This window comes from Ruditapes philippinarum, unplaced genomic scaffold (genome assembly GCF_026571515.1).
Source record: "Ruditapes philippinarum isolate M1 unplaced genomic scaffold, ASM2657151v2 ctg128_1_1_1_1, whole genome shotgun sequence".
NCBI classification, from domain to species: domain Eukaryota; kingdom Metazoa; phylum Mollusca; class Bivalvia; order Venerida; family Veneridae; genus Ruditapes; species Ruditapes philippinarum.
Genome location: NW_026861563.1, coordinates 889233 through 910516, shown reverse-complemented (window position 1 = coordinate 910516; position 21284 = coordinate 889233). Strand labels below are relative to the sequence as shown.

General features: G+C 29.1%; 1 protein-coding gene across 1 annotated transcript in view; it reads right to left on the bottom strand.

Moving 5' to 3' along the window:
• Positions 1–17451, bottom strand: part of LOC132716171 (uncharacterized) — a 29158-nt gene extending 11707 nt beyond the window's left edge. The window contains exon 1 of the mRNA XM_060699379.1: positions 17314–17451. Coding sequence (XP_060555362.1) covers positions 17314–17385 — 72 coding nt within the window. The 5' untranslated portion in view covers positions 17386–17451. The remainder of the gene's footprint in view (positions 1–17313) is intronic.
• Between the last annotated feature and the right edge of the window lie 3833 nt (positions 17452–21284).

Here is a 21284-nt window from a genome sequence, read left to right as displayed (position 1 = left end):
AACAATTAAATCTAAGGTCATAGCAATCCAAAACAAAGATACATTCACAGGAAATAAAGGTTGTTTGAAAGTAAGACTAGGCCAATTGAAAATTTGATACAACTTTTTTTTTTCATGAATACATCTGTCTTTCAAATAAAAAAAAACACACCCCTAAAGAATGCCCAAAACAGCTAAATCTTAATTTATATCCATTTAAATGACAGCTTTAGCACCTTCTTAACAAAAACTCAGCACAATAAATGCCTATATAAAATAAGATGTTATAATTTAAGCTAGGAGAAGAAAACTATTGGAAATCTGGTTAAACTACAAAATGCTACATTTCATTATTGATTATTGTTTTCCAACAATTGTTTTCAGATGTTGCATATAGCAATGTTTTATCGCTGGATGATTACAGACAATACTGTAAAATTCCTTAGTACAGTCTTCTCTAAATAGTTAACACTGACATCAAAGCCTTTCATCTAACACTCAAACAATCTCTAATATTACAATCTCATTTCTCCTCTCTGATAGACACAATCCCCTCACCTCTAAAATAATCTCTAAATCATAGAGATACAGTTGATCTACTATTATCTTTACAATTTTCTCTTTTAACTTCCATTATGTACAAACAAGAGAAGTTGTTAATGCCCACAGATGTATTACATCATTTTGAAGCCAGTTTTATATTTCCTGCTCATGGAGCTTAAAAGCAATCAAGCTCTATAGTTAATTTTCCTCTATAAGAAACTCTGCATGCAGCCAACTTTCAGCCTGACATTTAAATCAAAGCTGACTTTATCATAACCTAACACATTAATGCCTGTTCACACAAGTGTTAATAAAATTGCCTCCGATATAAATCCAAGGCTTATGGCATATTTTTTACAATAACATACATTGTGAGGTAGCATATCTTATGTTATCATATAAGTTAAGGTGACAGTTGAGCACATGGAATGCAGTAATTGTATCTCTAATTCCTTCTACTCCACACAATCATGATTGTGCTAATTGGCAACTTGACTACTGATAATTAGGTTGTTAGTCAAGAGAAAATCAATTGATAAACCTTGAAAAAATATTAAAAATACAATCATTATAAAAATTGCACTTCCTAGTCGTAACCCTTTAAAATTAGATAGTGACTTTGCAAAATACAAACTACTCTAGTCACTTCCATATTCAAGATTTATTTGTTTTAATTGCCAATAAAATTACTTGAGTTGAGTTGATTCAAAAAGTTAAAACCTATTTTCCAGCATTTGTTTGCCATGAATTAACTTCTATTTCCTAATATTAAGAAAATGTTAACTTCCTAACATGTATTACATTCAAAAACAACCTTCACTAACTTCAAATAAATTCAATTACCCTATTATATACAATAAAACCTCTTGCAGTAAAAGTGTAAATCTAATAAACAATATCCACTTCAATAAACATAATGTGTGTACATACATTTGCCATTTGCGTATCTTTCTGCATTTAAAACATCTTAAAACCAAAATAAAATTCTCACTGTGTAACAATAAAGATAAGAATTAAATATGGAATATTTACTCGAATAGATAACAACAACTAAGTTGACATGTTCTTTGTTCTTGCCCGTTTTTTCTCCTGGAAAATGTCTCATTTTACAGTATTTATAACCCATCTATCACATTAAATTTAGAAAGAAACATCCATCAAAAGCCTAACATTACAATTTACAGAATCAATAGTTAAAGACTGTAGAAAGCTGTAATGATAAGAAAGTTCTCTCCAATATTCAGATATCATTAAGAAAGCTTTCCTAAATTTATGTCAATGATAATTGTCAGTTCCACAGAGAACTCTCTGTTAATGGTGTTATGCATATTCGTTTATCTGAAATGGACTTGCCCATTGTTTGATCTAGATCAGTCATAGGGAAAATTTCAAAATAAGTACTGGCTGAATAGCTAACAGTGCAGACCAAGATCAGACAGCACAAATGTGCACTGGTTGCATGGGTAGAATTAGTTGCCGCTGGCAGGGTAAAGGTTAAAAGAAATATCACAGGGTAAGTGTGTAATAAGCGCTATGATAAATACTGTTATACCACAAAATGTTTAAAAAAACACAACAATTTAATATCAAAACAATTAAATTTTACTTAGGGGATTACATGCAATTTTTATACAACATTACAAATTTGAAGATCAGTGATAACAATGTCTGAATAAAACCCGAGGACTGTTGACTTTATCCACTGCAATAACAACTAAGATTAATAAATTATTAGTCTTCATTAACCAATGTCATGTGATTTTCAGGGTATTCCTGCATGCATTACAATTGACTGACTTTTTATTAATATGAAGTCGAGGGCTCGGCGCAAGACTATTCTAACTTGTATTTTGAAAAATTTTCAGGAAATGGAAAAAATATGTTATTTTATTGTGATTTCATTTTTTGAAAAAAAAATCACAACCAATCTTATCAAAAAATAGAAATAAGTTGTGTACATGTTCATTTTTTTTAAGAAAAGTGTAAAATATGCATTTTATTGCCTACGTGTTAACATAGCCTAGTATTGCACTAGAAAAGCTACTTTTTCCTGAATATTTATTGTGCAAAACTATTCTATCTTGAGTTAGAATACTTTAACACTATAAAATATGTCCCTTTGATTCCTAAATCTTGTGCAAAACTATTCTATCTTAAGATAGATTACTTTTGCAATAACTTGAAAGTTAAGAATGTCTTTTATCTATCAAGTTAGAATATATGATTACTTTCTGAAAATAAATTTGATTTCTTAAATAATATTTTTTGAAGGCATATTATGGTTTGGGGCTGTTTTAAGACCATATTATAATTATAGTATAATTTGATATTGTTACATATTTGCATAATTATCAGTAATTTATACCCTACTAAAATATATAGCAGGTACAAGTGATGGCAACCTTGACTTATTATCTCATCAAACACAAGAATAGGATAATAATTTTCATTCTAGTCATATCGTTTGTTTTTATACACATTCCCATGTAAAAAAAACTGACTACAATGACACAAATAATGAAATGATGAACATATGGTACTTGTGCTAGAAAGCATTGCATGCATGCTTGGGCTGTGAATGCATCCTTGTTGATGCACAATTAAAGGACTGCTTTTAACCCCTCCATTGTAGGAATTTTACAATCCTTTAAAGCAGCACACCTCCAGATTCATGCTGATTTTCATGAAAAATTTGAAAATGTTTATAAAGTAAAATATTGTGAAGTGGAAAAAAGAAAATAACTTTCACATTGCAAAACAGCACTTACAAATCGTGTAAATTACCAAAAATAGGTCAAAATATGCTAAAAATAGCCCTGTGTTAGTAATGCAATAGAACTAAGGTTGAAAATACTGCAAAATCAGTCATAAATCGCACATAACATGGAATTGTTACTTTTATCTTGAATCTTTTTACTTTTTCTTGAAATCTGAATACTTTTTGTTCCAAGTTTGGTTTTATTGAAATATTTTGGTTCATCTGGAGGCATGCAGCTTTAAGTCTCTTTTTTATTTTTAATTTAAATAGGTACTGGTAAAAAATACATTATGTTATTGAGAAATTACTTACTAACACATTAGACATTTTGCAAATTTAAAAGATATATCATAATATCATTAATTCAATTTATAAAAAAAATTGTTTTGTGACTATAATTTTACAAAATATAATATGATCTTGCATATAAAAAACAAATTTGCTATTTATTCCATGCTTTTTATCGGTTTTTAATATTTTTTCCTGACTTTTGCCAAATAAAGACATGCGCTCTCATTAATGATGTCATAAAATCATCATGTCACATAGTTCTTGTTAAGAAATAATCCTGTAAACTTTTACGAAATAATGTTACATTTTTAAAATGATATGACTGTGTAGATAAACTAGATATTTATGTGTTTTTTCGTATTCAAGCACATTTTACTCATATTATGGTGTGTATTAGCAATCGGACAGTATTTCTATGTATTTAAGTTATATTCTTTTCATCCGCATTTAGATATAGTCTGGCTACTGTGATAATTATATTTTATAATTTTACTGTCCACTGAAAAGCATGTAATAAATGGACATATTGTGAGAAATACACTTAGTCATTAGTATAATGTGATATAATGATGAGAAATTAAGCACTTAAATATTTGCACATAAGTTAAAAATCAAACAGAATTCATGAAATACTACAGAATTATTTTTTGAATATAAACATAATGTGATAAAGTAATATATATTATGATGATACACAGACAAAAATCAAAGTGCCTTAAAACCTTTAAAAAATAGATGAAATAACTATTTTGCAATTGGTAGATCAAATTATATTTCATTTAATGTTATAATGGTGTTATTTTATCACTTGTGGCTGTGTCAAAATATCGCATCAGGTGTTCATTTTATGAAATATATTTCAATCTTATAATTATACTAAACCCCACTTTAAAATAACTGAAATATTTTTATCTAAGGAAACATTTTATTCTTTTAACATTTGTACCAGTAACTAATATGTATATAAGTTCAATAAATGCATGATAGACACTATTGAAACATAATAAAATTGACAATTATGCACCAGGAAAACACTTTTTGAATTTTACAATTAGTTTGCCAATCAAAATTTACAATTTTTTAGAAACTGACATTTTAAAAGTGTATTATACTTAACACAAAATTAAATGAAACTCTTTAGAACTTTAGAAGATATATTTTAGTAGTAATTAAATGTCATAATATTACATAGTATTACTTATTTGTCATAATGTAAAAGAATGTTGCTGTTTTGGTAAAAACAATCCTTATTTTAAGAAATAAATTATACAAAACAAAATAATTTTTACTGTAAGCAATAAAGGTTGCTGAAGATACATAAATTCAGTGAAAGTTCTGGAAGTTTTTAAAATAAAAATTTTTTCAAAAATTCAAAATTAATAAACACATAACTCTGATTAAATTGTATTTCTAGATAAATATCTTAAGTATTATTAAGTATACTTTTCTAAATACAAAGAAAGAAACAATTATGTACAGGCTTGAAAACTTAAATCATGTTATTTGAACTGGAATAATAAGAACCTTTAAAGGAGTACTGGTAAGAGACAAACTGCTATAAAGAGTTTCTTCTGATTTTTCATCCCTTTTCTTACCCAACTACCAAACAAATTATAAATTTCTTTAACAAATAGGAGGCAATATAAATTCACTATGAAAAACAAAAAAGTTGCACATAAATTGCATGCAAATGTAAGAATGGGCTCCAATATGATTAAAATCAGCTCCTAATTACACTACGCATTAGGATCTGACAACCACCAATAGGTTGTCACTTTCTCATAACCTTTCAAACAGCCAATTATCGATGAGCTTACACAATTTTAAAACCCAAATGGTTTCTAATTTAAACGGCTGGAAAAACCATTACTGAGTAGGTCATTTTCACAATTTCGAGGACAAACATGGTGTTGTCCATATAGGCGGCAGGTAAACTGGCAAAACAACAATGCCCATTAAAAATGTAGTCATTAATTTCCAGTGTATTTCACATTACTTCAAACAATTTTTTTTTCTATAAAAAATCACAATATGTTTATTTATATCGATGCTAAACAGAAAATGATATTTTGATACTTTGTCTTATTCCTATCTGTAAAGGACGGTTTGATTTCATTGCTAAAAATAGCTTTCCTGGGAAATCCAAATTACAATGAAAATTAAAAAAATACGGAGACAATCAGATCTAAACTTTAGTCAGACTGGAAAGAACCTTTCTATAAAAACTGCATGCTTTCATAAACACTGATTGTCAGAAAATATCACTGCCCATTTTGCATACTTAATCCCAGGATTTAATATTATACTATTTTTAATATTGTTACAGGCATATTGTTGCCTTTTTGCTTGTTCCATTTTCTTTTCCATATGAGTATTTGAATAGAATTTTAAAAAAACCTTATAACATATAAGTATTCATTGCACAGTTGGTATAATAATGATGATAAAACTTGTAAGCAGTCAAATGTTTACATACAGAAATGAAGATCACTGCAGTGGGAGTTACCCTGTATGGTTGGAAATTTTGGGTTTGTTAGTACATTAGTTGGGACTACTTCCCAATTAAAAATGGGAACATGGGGACTCAAACCATACACCATATGGATGTGAATGCTTAAGTGTTTCATCAGTGAGGGTAATTTGCTTTGTTACCTATTTATTGTGATTGTCCAGAATTTTTGAGACACACAAATAATTTGAAACAGTGTATTTTGATCAAGATATGGGTATTTTACAGTGGTCTCCTTAACCCAAGAAATTTTGAACAGTTTAATACACCTCAAAACTTCCTAAATAAAGGTAAATAATTTGTGCATACTGGCAACACTTCATTCAAATAAAAAAATTTTTTTAATTGGATTTAATTTAGAGATGATTTTTGCATAATTGTATTGACATAAAGCTGTTTTTATTCTTCTGTTGTTTTTACTGAAATTTTACTAAAAGCCAGTGACTCAGGAGCACTAATATCACCTTCTCCATCCATTGAACTTGATTGGCCATAAACGGCTTATCTTAATGTAGGCAAATTGAATATTCATCATTTCTATAAACAAAGTTAAAATTTCTAGACTAAAAAGGTAAAATTTCTTCTAATATTGGATAATACTGAGTTTTGATTTTCTATTTTTTTTATTCTTTGTACAGAGAATTTGAAATGTCATGCAGTCAGTAAAATTATAAGAATCTTACACCGACTGCCGGTACAGACCGGAATAGCTAGCTCGAGGGTAACTGTTTACAGCGGTAACGAGGCTCTGCCGAGTTTCCGCTTAACAGTTACCCGAGAGCAAGATTTTCCCGTCTGTACCGACAGCGGGTGTTTGATTCTTTTTCTTGCATATTACATGTCAATTATTTTCGGAACAGAAATTATGAAAACTAATATTCTCATTACGCACTTTTTTCTCATAGTAGCGTATGAACATACAACTTCATTCATAACGGAAAAATGACGTCATCTTAAGAACGCGATTCATTCATAAAAGGCGCCCATCAATGACGTCATCTAAAGCACGCGACTTGTCTTACATGGGGGGTGTAAGACAGAGTTTTCTAACACCGATGTAAACGGTAGATAAGCCTGTCTGAGATGCAAGAAAAATTAATCTTTTATCTTTGATATTGACTGAATAAATGAGGATACAAATTTTCTTCATCTTGAAAACAACCAAAAAAACACGCAAAACACATCAGAATGTTTTAAAACTGTTAAATTCTGTAAAATATGATCATAGAAGAAGTGTCATAAATATTCTTGAAATTTATGACATCATGAAAGCTTGTGATGACATCATCAATCTTTGTTTATTTTCAGTTAGAATAGTTCCAATAGCAATAACTCCTGTTAACAGCATCTTTTATTTCGCTAGACTATTCTAACTTGAAGTTAGCATAGTCTTGCATAAAAGAATATCCAGGTTTTAACTTTAAAGTGATTGTCAAACTATTCTAACTTGACTTAGAATAGTTTTGCACTGAATATATTATATCACCAGATAGAATATTTTCTTAAAATGTGTAAAACTTTAAAATTAGTGGGAAATTAATTATGTCTTTTTAACAGAACATGCATTGAAGGAATTTTTACAAGAAAATGTCAAAAAACCATTTTCTGAAAAATATTGAGTTAGAATAGTCTTGCGCTGAGCCCTCGAAGTGTTCCTGAATATTACACACTAAAAATTGTTAAAAATAGTTACACCAAAACATGTTTAACAGTCTCTTTAGAGAGTCATCCACATCAATTAATTACCAGTGGCAGCTATGAATAAGTATATACAATCATTAATGTAAACATGACTATTACAGTTTCAGGACAGTTAGTTTATTAGTAAATAATGTACCAGTTAATCATATAATGAAACAGACTGTAAGAATGACTTTCCTACCACAACCTCCCATGTAATCTATCCTAAAACTCATACAGTTCAGCTGATTCTAGTTTTCTTTTTGTTACTGATATCTTGTACAACAGACAGTTATTACTTCCTTATGAAACAAGTCGATTTAATACGATAAAAAATCCAACAACCAGTCATAATCAGACTGACCCCAAGACTCTGTGCTGGAGCATTTACTCAATAACATACTGTTCATGTATTTGATACACAAACTAACACTGACAGTGACAGATAGTGTGGACACCAAAGTAACCTCAGTCCATTACCTAGTATTACATTAAAGCTAGGCAAATGTTTATAGTGGTTACTAAAATAGAAGGCATAGAAACCATTCCTTTCTCAGAAAAAAACTGCCCAAAAACAAAAAAATTAAATATAAAATAATCATACAAATGTGATAAGATCAACAAGATTTCTTGTTCACCATCCACTTACTGTCAAATGACTTATTCCCTTAACACATTCAAAAGGCATGGCATAACAAAGAAACCCTTTGATTTGTGGTAAAAACTGTGCATGAATTATTTACATGGGAAACATATGTTATTTGTCTAGTAAATTATTCACTATTTAAACAGTGTGCAATAGATTCTAGAGCCACCTTGCTGATTTTACTATTACATTTAGATATGAATAATTATAACTGCAAACAAAGAACATTAAATTCACAACATCTCAGCTATCTATCATCCTACACTGTGGGTTTATTTTATTATCTTTATTAGATTTACTTATCCAAAACTCCATGATGCAATGGTGTCCCCGCCGCCCCTACCCCCACACTTAATTATATAATAAGTATAATAAGGGGCCAGGATTTCTTTTGCTCTGGAGTCAGGAAAAACTTGATGAAATATCCAAACTACGATTTTGTTTTAGCATTAAATAAATTTTATAAAGGCTTGATATAATTAATTCTTTTCAACCAAACACATTTTTTCTCTTGCTTTTATTTTTTGGGAGAAAAACTGGCTTAATGACTGGTTCAGACCTTAGCGTTAAATGTCTAGGTAAAAAAAAATATCTGACAAAGCACTGGGATTTAAAGTTAGGTAATTTTGTCATATTTTTACATACATTACAACATGTTATAATTTCATATGATATGAACAAATGGAAAAATAAGTCATGTATTGTCAGTGTTAATATCATTACTGTAGGATAATATGTTAGCTTGATTTTTGTTCTTAATTAAAACACAGACACAATTACGTCAATAGAATATTAAGGCCTTTGTTGTCATCCTTATAATTACATTATTCTCATTCCAAAAATAATGTGACAATACAAGATATGTCATGTAATATTATAATTATTTGATTTGGATTATTGTCATTTAAAAAGGTCACCTAAAACAATGGTTAAACTAAGGGCGGGTTTTAAAAAGGGGGTTTTTTTTTCTGTGGGATCAATTTTCAAACTTTTCCCTATTTAAACAGTACTTTTTATAAAAAAAATTTTTCCCATTTCATTCAAATTTTCTTCCCCAAATTTCCCAAAAGGAAACTGCAACTTTTTATTGTTCCCATTTTTTTGTTTTAGCAAAAAAATCTTATTGGGGGCAATGTACCCAACCAACCCCTTTGTTAGTTTGGGAATAGAAATCTAGGGCATTTTTCCCCTTTTTCTCTTTACAATATTCCTAGATAAAGATTACATGGCTTTATCCCATTAATTATGTATAGGGAGCAGAGTTTCAATAGAGGACAAATTCCAAGGAATAGCTGAGAATAAAATAACAATACTATTCATACAACTCTATCAGACAATAGAGCACAGGGAGAATGTAATTTTTATGGGAGATGAACAGGAAAATGAGATTTGTTTATTTCTCTCTAATTCAATTTATTTTCATCAACATTCCTAAGTTTGGCTAATCTGATGTAATTCTGTCTTGAAAGTTTGTTGTCAGAAACTAAAGATATTTTTTTTTTTTTGAACAAAACGAAAATGAAAACAAATAGATTTTGTTCAGGCCATGAAATAAAAATAAACATTACTTCAATGTATTAAAGTATACAAATGTGTTTTTAGGGGGTAATGAAATTTAATACAATAACCATCATAACCCTATCTGTGATGTAAAATCAAAGTCCCTTTTAATGCTGTCTTATTTCATATCAAAGAATTTTTCCTAACTTCTATCGCAATTTTGAAAATTTTTTTTTATAAATTTAAAATTACATAATTTTTTGGTTTTTTTCAAAAGAGTTGAAACTTTAATTTTTGCTGTATGTAACACAAAAAAAAAATATTAATAATTTTATTCGGGCTTTTTTTAAAACGGGTTTTATCCTTTTGGAAATATTTCCTGCTTTGCCCCTTTTGTTTTTAAGGGCAATTAACCCCCACAAGCCCCCAAGTTTTTTTTTTTCCCAAAATTCAAGCAAAAAAATGCAGATATATACTTTATACAACTTTAAGAAAAAATTTAAAATTTATTAAAAAAAAAAAGGCAAAATAATAAGTGATTATAAAAATATTTAGCATAACATTTATATAATTTTTCAATACTAAAGTCCTTTCTTATTTTTTCCATGTTTATTAAAAATTACATAACTTGTAACATGTAACAGTAAATTTAATTAGAACCTTTTTTCATACATTTGTACCTCACAGGAAATCCTTTTAAGGGGTAGAATTTTTGCGATAAAAAATTATGTCATATTTTGAAAAATACATAAAAATATATTTTTCTTAAATTTGACTTTTTGAAGACTGATTTTCACCGATCTGGATGCAACCCACTTCAATACTAAACATGTACTTTTAGAAACTATTATTTTTTTACCATTAAAGCTATTTTAACCTTAAGAGCTTGCCCACATTGTTTTGCTTATTCATCCCCACCAACTTTTCCCTAAGTGCATCACTGACTGCACTGTGCATTGATAAACCGGAAAACCACAACCCTCTTTAACATAAAAGATTAAAAATTTAATCACCCCATACCCCCCTTCATATATTTATTTTTCAAAAAAAGAAACTTTCAATTTCCCTTAAAAAGATAAAAACATGTCTGCTTTCATTTTTTTTTTCACTACCCCCTGACAGCAATTTGTTCACTATTAAATGTGAGTGACAGATAGAAAATACAAATGAGGTAATTAGTAAGAGTCTTGTGAAATGTGTGTTATACACATTGATATAGAACTGCTGCAGTCTTTACAAGTTAAATGATCCAACAAGTTTGATTTTTTACATTATTTAATAAACTGTCATGCAGGTACATGAGTATTTAACTATTTTCTCCCCATTCCTTGCAAGAGAAGCTTCTGACAACTTCTCAACATATAATATAGTTTTTTATACACTATATAATGCTACAGAGAAAATGTATTCAAGAAGGTTAGATAAACATGCAAATAACTTTAAATAGTGTAGGACTGGTGATATTTTAAGATTTCCTATAAAATGTAACAACTAAAGCTTCAGCGTTTTTTTCTCTACTTTAGGAATGGTGCTGGTACCAGACTGATTGGGAAAATGCCTTATTTTGACCTAAATTTGAAATTTTTATTATGCATTTTTTCAGCTACAAATAAAATTACTCAATAAAGACATTGGGAACAGTGTATTTTTAGGGTAGTAGTTACGAAAAAAAACCACTGAGCTTACAAATCATAAAGAAATGATTTCTTAACAATTCACAGACAATAACACACACATCAGACTTTCCTGTAAGCACACAAATCTCTATCATAGCCTACAAGCTAGCTGTTTACAGACTCATTTATACTGAATCATTTATTTATTGTCATGATTCTCCACTGGTGCAAACTTAAAACATTTGCTAAATGATATCTCAGAAGTGGTGAACAACATTTCATCTATTGTTTAAATGTCAGGAAAGTGGGAAAGAAAATCAATATCATTTAGCAGGAATGTTTCTCCAACACTGTATTAACATTGCTGACAAAACTTGTATGATGATTGAAATAGAAATGCCATCAATGGTGGAAATCATCTATCAGTACTTAAAAAATAAAATATTTGTAAAAAATGTCATATACTTATATATCTATTACATTATTTTTAATGATCTTTTTATATGGTTTATATTACTCATGATGCTTTTAAAAGACAAATAAAAATGTAGGATATGTTATATTTTTGTGTTGTAATATGAATAAATTTTGACCATCATTCAGACAAAGGTCAAACTCATTCAATATGTACAGGGAAACCAACACAATCTTCATCAGGTTCACTAATCTTATCTTTGTATGCAACAGAAGTTCATTTAAATTTGTATAATATTTGGCTTAACACATAATTATAATTACAGCGATTTTTCTGCTTGATTAACAGACTCCAATAAAAGGCCTCTTCCCAATTGAAATTTTCTTTAAAATCATGCAGTTTTCCCAAATTCAGAAGTTAAACCTGCTTTTTTAATTCCCAAATTAGCAATTTTAGCGATAATTTTTCCCAAAATCGAGCGGCTAAGGCCTCTTCCCAATTAAGTGAGAAAAATCACTGAATTAACTTTTTTTTAAAGTGATATTGAAAATGCTTATGTCTTGAACTGTCTCATAAATAACCAATGCAAGTTCAAAATAAAGAGTAATACACCAAGGCAAGTTTACAATATTTTATTGGAGTCAACTAGTTTCAGTCACTTTATGACCTTCATCAGAACCATAATTAAACAGATAAATAAATGTAACAAAGATAGGCAGATTATTATCTTAAAATACTGATTGAAAAACACATTAGTGACCTTGCACTGGTTGCACTAGTATATTCAGTCATAACCAGCAAGCTATGGGTTAATAAACCAAAAACAGATAATCTTTAAAGATAATAATTTAAAACTTTCCTGACACACAATTTACAACACCACTGATACAATTTTGTAATTTCTTTTCTTTACATTTGAACATATTTGTAGGATCATATTATTCTTGATGTGTGGATACTTCATTTAACAGATTTTAAATTTATACAAAAAGTTAAGTATTGGTACTTAGTACTGACAGTGTAATAAATCATCAGTGAAATTTGGATTGTGTTTAAAAAAAGATAAATGTACAGTTGCACTTTATAAGTATACTTTATCAGTATAATAATGTATAATGTTAAATCAAGATGCAACATAATCTTTCAATTCAAACAAAAAATGTTATTTATCCCATAACTAAAACAGCTGTTTAATGTATTTTATATGATATATATGACATATATCTTACAGATCTGATATACATTTGTATCTTATATTTCAGACACGGCCATTATTCAAAGATTGTAGATCTTAAGAGAGATAGCTTATAAACTACACACCTCACAGTCTTATTTTTAAGTCAAGTAAAACATAAGCTATATTATGACCTATTACTGATAAATGTAATAAAAGAAAGTTAAGTGCTATATTTTAATGGAGCAAGTTAATTCATTTTAAAGAATTTTCAATTAAGGAAATCATTGGTAAGGTTTCATAATACTGTCATAACCACACAATCAATCTTACTGGACATGAAATAGATGTTAAACATTTCCACAGTCTTCTCCTTTCAATCTAAGTACAAGTAAAAAGGTGCCACCATTTAACAATGATACCAAAGGCGTGTGTCAACTTACATGAATGTTTTGGACTGAAAACAAATTATTGGTTTCACTAAACGTCAAAATCATCATCTTTAAAATGTTTGTTTGTAATATTATAAAAGTTAACCTAGTATAGTAACATTGAAATGTGAGAAGAGTAAAGAACTGTATGAAATAAACACTAATGTACACATAGTTAACATTCTGCCTAAACTCTTACCTTATAAGTGTTCTAAACTTAACCTACTATACATAAGTTACCTGGCTCAAATAATTACCTGTGATTAATCGAACAAAATATTCATCTATCTAAATAACTTACCTATCTACTCAAGCTAAAATATCCCAGGTGCTAGTCCAAGAATACATTAACTATATGATATAGCAAAACTAGAGGTTTAAGCAAATGTTTGTTATTTTATATACAAACACAGCTGAAAAATTGAAAGAAAATCATGAAAGTTATAGACATGCATTCCATGAAATGGGAAAGCTTATAAGTAGATCAATATTAAGATTAAAAGCACCAGTGAAGTTTATATTAAAACACCACTACACTTTACACTCACTCAATGACTATGCTTCATACATTAATTACACAAAATTACATCTTTTATACAATGAGAAGTAAAGATCAAGTTAATTATGAGAACACTTAAGCTGGAAAAATCTCCCAAGATTTCTACACATCCTGTTTTTGTTGTTTAAAAAAAATAACAATGTTTTAAGAGAATGAATAATCTGATCAAATGATTTAAAAACTAACCACAAAATTCTAAAAATATAAACAATTGTTATATTAGGTGGTTTTTCACTGACATATCATATGACTTTTCGATATATGTAGAATAATTATATAGACCTGACTTATCTTTACCAAGACGTGTTTTTACCAGTATATATATTCAAGCCAGCAATGTTTAAGTCCATGCCTTTAGCATTTTATTACAATAATATTGTCTATAGTGATCAACAATGTAAACAGTATAATGGTAGTGTTGTTCACACTATGTGTACAAATAATCTATCACAATCTGTGTTGTATATTTTATAATATCAAAATACCAAACCATATACTAATAGGATTAGTCCGATACTTCTGCCATTTCCTGTGAAAATTAATGAGGAAACTTCTGATAAAATCAACATGAATGTTGATAAGTTTTAAAAGGTGTAATGGTGTTAGTCTGACAATTATCTTGGGTAAATATCAAATATGTAGATAAATGAATTATATATATCATATTTAATATACAATTTTCCAATTACACAAAGCGTTTTTTTTTTAATATCTGATAATAAACATTACTGTAATTGTAACTGAAAATGCATTCTAAAGTTACAAATCAATAAAGTTCTGAGGTTACAAATGAGTTTGTACTTAGGTGTTGAATTAGCGTATTTAAACATCTTTCAAAAATTGTTTTCTTTATTCTACAGATTATTATACTCTTCATCTTATATTTCTTCATCATAAAATTTTCAAAATTAGGTAAAAAAATTATTTTAGAGATGATTTTCATTTCCTTTTTCAGAGACAAATTGATAGTGTGTCTGGAACGGACTTTACACAATTGACTTTTTTAATATCTTTAAACAATTAGCATTCTATCATTTATGTGACTAATTTTATGAAAATCCACTGAATTTTTTCACAATGATATAATACGTTCATTTATTACATGCTTTTCGATGGTTTATAAAAATATATCAGTGAATTAAATTTGATAATTCACTCGTGGTTGCACCACTCGTGAAATAAACCTTTAGGTGCTCACTTGGTGAAATATAGTCCGATCTTACACTGAACTTAACAAATATCCTCTATTTAATTGAGTGCTCAAAATTTGAGAATGACATTTGTGATAGGCTGACACCAGATGTCCTTTCCTATAACCCAAAATAATCACAGATCGAAAATCAGATTGTAACAGTCTCTCTAATTGAAATCATTTTGAAACTGTTAAAAGGCTGGCTGTCTTTTTTTTAAGGTTTTGAACTTTTCACATCCTATTTTATGGTAGAATCAATATTTGTGAAGCTAAATTTCAATCCTTATATACTAGATACTTAATGTCTAAATTAGCACAAAAAATTTTGTATGGAATTGTTATACTAAATTTCGATCCTAATATATCTATCCTTTTAAGTAAACGCCAAAGACATCCATAAATCTATCTTAAAGTCCATCTAATTGCTTGTTAATACACTATATATCAACTACACAGTTCCAAAAATAAACAACTTTCTGAAAAATCTCTCAGAAGACTAACTTCAAAGATATACTCGGAATTGATTTATTGTCACGCTAAATTTTCAGTCTGAAATGACTACAAAAAAAACATACATTTCATACTATCATGATAGTCTTAGATATTATAGATAACTACTAAAAAATCTTGGAATTACAAACTATTAAAATTAACATATAATGATAGAAAGGCTTATTCCCCTATAAGAATTTATCTTTACAAATACATGTAAGAATGAGCCAGTGAATATACTTCACACAAAATATAAACAGATTAAATATTTATAAAATAATATAAACAGATATCTGAACTGACAGATTAATCAACATACAGCATCTAATATAAAATGCTAACAATTATATGATTTCAGAAACATTGTGTTACACTCTAGCAGTAACAGACTATTTATTATGCAGAGGAATGTTTACAATATTTTCTCTTGGTGTAAGTCTTAGAATGCATTTGAAATGTTAATCTGGAGACATACAACTATGTACATTATGATAGAGCAAAATTTGTCTGCAAAATATAATGACTCATTTTAGCTTTTCGTAAACAAAAATGCTGAGCAATTTTAATAAAAAAAATTTAAAAAAAAAAAAAAAAAAACGTTACATATTTTAATCTTGTTGAAAAGACTCAATTGGTGCTTTATTTTCCATTCATCTTGTATAAATCTTAACATAAAAACTTACCAGCTTGATATGAAATGATTTGAGAAATAGTGGTAAAAATTTGATTATCATTAATTAATTTGTTGTGTCTTTATAAATTTCTTTTAGCACACAATCTTCTTGCAATAATAAGAGGCCTTGTTAACAAAGCAAAATATGTTTCTTTTTCCAAAATTTAAAACAAGGGTTTACAAGAAAATTATATCCCATTTTAGCATGTGATGCTAATCTTTTATTTAATACATTGCAAATCTATATAGACACATCATCACTTAATACAAATAAAACAATTCTATTGACAGCACAAACATAAAATATTCATTATATAATTATATTATACCATAGTTATCAAGAATTCTCATCTCAATTAATAAGCAATATCACATTATAGCTGAATAATAACACATCAAACTTACACAGGCGTTTATACATATGAGTAAGAAATATAACAAAATACATGTTTTTGTTTGTGAACGGGTTAAACATTCTTCTAAATAAACGAACATCTGTGGTTTTTGCGGTCCACCATTTCACGACAATAAAATTTTGACATTATAAACTCTGAGGGCTTTTATTGATCGCGGAGTAATTCTTGCCTAAATTGACATGATAATTCCAGAATATAAAACACAATTATATTAGAAACACAGACATATAACGTACCATTATCAACAATAATCATATCTGGTGGAAATCTCAAGATTTCTGACACTGCACGCTGTATTTCCTCTTAAAATTTTACCAATCGTAACTTTCTATAAAAGTACAAAGGCGATTTTATATTCTTTCACACAAAATGTCATAATAATTTTTATCATGGTCTCTACACAATTAAGATGTGAAACAAATTACATAAAGATAATTACCGGATTTTGTCTGATTACACTAGAATCTTCAATAAATCTATTTCCATCATTACTTTCTTTTCCCGTCGCCATTTTCTCCGACACAATACAACAGTAACATTTGCTCGATTACGACGCTAGAGGGCGCGTTCAACCACGTGTATCGAAAGGTAAACAATTATTGGGTTACGGCTTACAACAGGACTTTAATGTCAAAATATTTTTTAAATACGGCCTACGGTTATATAAATTATAAAAATATTAACTTTGCGCGTATTTGAAAATCTGCCACAATGATATGTTTTCAAAGGCAGTGCACGTATATATAATCTATATATCCTGCTAAAATCTTTACAACTTATATTTAGTCTGATAACATAAATATTTTTCTATATGTATAATGCAGGTGTTGATAGAATTCAACTGATAATGTTAATAATTGTTTAAATTATTATTATACTCTGTATAATTATCACACTTCGTCATAACACGGATATATTGTAATATAAACCCGTGGTCATAAGTATGTTGAATTAGACATATATACATGTATAAAAAGCATTATGTATAACTTTGCATCTTTCAAATATATTATTGAGCTGGTATACATACATACATACATACATGTAGTCTATACATGGTAAACATACATATATATTGTAAGTTTTTCTCATATATAATTAATTATGAGAAATGTTGTATCACATGACAGATCCATATTCTATGTATATTGTATTGTATATTGCTGTATTCATGTAGTTCATGTTGTTTCCAGGCCGGAACATCATCAAGGCTTCTTAATTAGGTTGATTTGGGAGCGTTTCCCCTTAATTCTTGTTATTCTTCATTCAGGGTTTCCATACTATTGTTAGTGTTTATTTGTATATCCTCAATTTATTATATACACAATATCAGTTTATTTTACATCTTATAGATAATATTACACATTATTATAACTGTAGCAATGTTTTAATAGAAAGATTCTGATTTTATTTATTTTATTTAAATAAACGTTCCGTTTAGCGTATTGTTAAACGGCCGTTGCGTCATTTGCTAATCTATAAACGTCATTTTTTTCATGCAACTTATTATATGAAATAGAAATGTATAGAGGATATTGAATGAGTGTAGGTTCAATGAACCTACTAGAATATAATATGCTATTTATCACATACCCATACTGTTTAGTGCAAAATAATCATTTTTCATTTACGCGCCTATAGTGTAACGCTAACATTTAGCGCGTCTTTATAACGTAAATGAAGTCACGTCAAAATATATGCACGGCCGTGCAATACCATATTACGGAGTCGCGAAATCGACACGGGTATACATGTGATAAATACAGTCATATTACATGTATCACATAAATCGCGGTGCAGGAGTGTAATGATGCCATTTGCGCTATAGCGTTAACGTGCTAATGCTAGCGTTACACTATAGGCGCGACAATGAAAACTGACTCTTTTAACAGTTCAACGTTTTTATTTTAAATATATGTGATGAAAAGAATATTATATTCGTGTAAATTCAATACTAAATTTATTGAACTTGTTGCAGAGGCTCGCATAATATGGTTTTATTCAACTCGTTCAATAAATTTACTTTAATATTAAACTTACACTCATTCAATATCCTCTATTTAAAATTCAATCATTGTTTTACAATCATCTGTAACAACGAGGAACTATATGTGTATAAGTTGAAATTTTATATAAATTAGTCTTAAAACAAATCCTGTGTTTTGGTGACAACCTTACCCTACCTATTGTAAAAACACCGACCATCATTGAATGTAAGTATATATATATTACGATGGTTCAAAGTAATGATGACTGGATTTAAACAATTAAGGGCCGGTTGCACCGGGTGATGCTCCCCGAATAGGTTTTGGACACAGAGAAACTTCTTCTTGTTATATCTCTTGTAGTTTCATGGTATGTCACGGACAAAGTTCACAGTATAAAATTGAACAAAGGGCAATAACTCCAAAATAAGACAAGACAGAATAACGGTTCTTATGCCCTACACTTCTTTTCAAAGAGATCTATCTACCTACAAAGTTTCTCGTTGATACCTCTTGTGGTTTCAGAATTATGTCCCGGAAAAAGTTCACAGTGTAAAAATGAACAGAGGGCAATAACTCCAAAATTAGGCAAGGGAGAGTAACGATTCTTTGTAGTTTCAGTTTTGTCCCGGACAAACTTGAAAGTGTAAAAATGAACAAAGGGCAATAACTCCAAAATTAGGCAAGGCAAAGTTACGTTTCTTTTGCTTCGCGCTTCTACTAAATGGGATCTATCTACCTACAAAGTTTCTTGTTGATACCTCTTGTATATTAGAGTAATGTGAGTTAAAATGGGGACTGACGGACATCTGGACAGACATTCTTACATTTTTATTCTTGTTGGGTATTTTACTGTGTAAAAAAGTACCCAACAATCAATGAAACTACCCAACAATACATACGGAGTGAGTAGGATTTGTAGTTGTTGGGTATTTAGTACCATTTAGTACCCAATAACTACCCTCTCGTGCGCTCGGACGGACGGATGGGCAAAGCGGCGACTATATGCTCTCCCTTTGTGGAGCATAAAATAAATAATAAATAACTCCCAACCTTACCTAAAAATCTTTGGGACAGTTCCCCCCTAACCCAAATTTATTTATTTATTTATTTATCCATTTATTTATCTGTTTATTTGTTGCTTTGACTTTGGGTTAAGCAACCTGGAAAATAATCTAGTGTCGTTAACAATTTGTAAGTTTTATGAAACCAGATATTAAAAAAACAAACAATAAAAGCATGCATTATCATCTAAATTATTACAAAAAGAAATCAACAAACTTTTAATCATTAAATCAACAAAAAGGCACGTTTTCGTGAACTATTTGCTAGAAAAGGAATTATTATTAAACATACTAATTACATTGCAGGTTACTTAGCAATCTCAAGAGGATGATTTGATTACTAGCAAAACAAATCGTACAATGCTCCGGAAATAATTAAGTGCATGGTGAACAGTGGAAGTAAAAACGCAACCAGTGTAAAGATCAATGGAAAATAGCTGAAAATGATTGAAAAGAAAGACCACGAATAGTGTCATTCCGCGAGAGACTTGTTTTAGGTCCGATCGCTTTATAGATAGCGGACACAGGATGTAAGTTCAAAACTGAATTCATTGAAGTCCTGAAGCTATACGAATATAATATTCTATTTAACATTTATCATATACACCGATACCATCCACAACCACAAAAGAAGAATTAATTTGTCATTGACGCATCATTTTGATTATCTTTGTCTAAATTTAGGCACATACGTGTGCTAGTCGCATTGATTTGAACTAAAATATATGTTTCTTGTTATTTATCCATGCATATATTAAAAAAAAGAAGAAAAAAATAAAGAAAAAAAATGTTATACCTGTCTACCTACCGACCTAAATGTAACAGAAAATCAGATTTTTTGTTTACTTTAATCAATGGATATTGCATAAATAACAAGATTACACATACATGTATTTTAGATCAAAGCAATGTGACACTATAGCAGTATTAACGGAGTCGCAAAAACTGCACATGTATTGTGATATATGTTCATATAAAATTACAATTAATATAAATGACATATTCTTAAACAACAGCACAACAAAAACAGCAACAAAAACAACAACAATTAATATAAACTTATAAAAGCTTTTTGCATATATAATTTATATGAAAGAAAGGAGATAATACACAGAAAAATCGCAAGAAAAATCGACACGCCGCAGCCGATCTTTTTCGTGCTATTGCTAACTACGCAATGACCGCTGTGAGTTAGTGGTATCTAGAGACCCTTAGTTCGAGTCCCAGCTGCGTCATGTCGATTTTTCGTGCGATTATTCTGTTGATTTCATTTTCCGCATCTTCACTGTAAAAATAAATTTTTCACTGCAGTGAAACATTTTCCGTATATTAATTGATGTCTTGCTGTCTGCTTTCTTCTA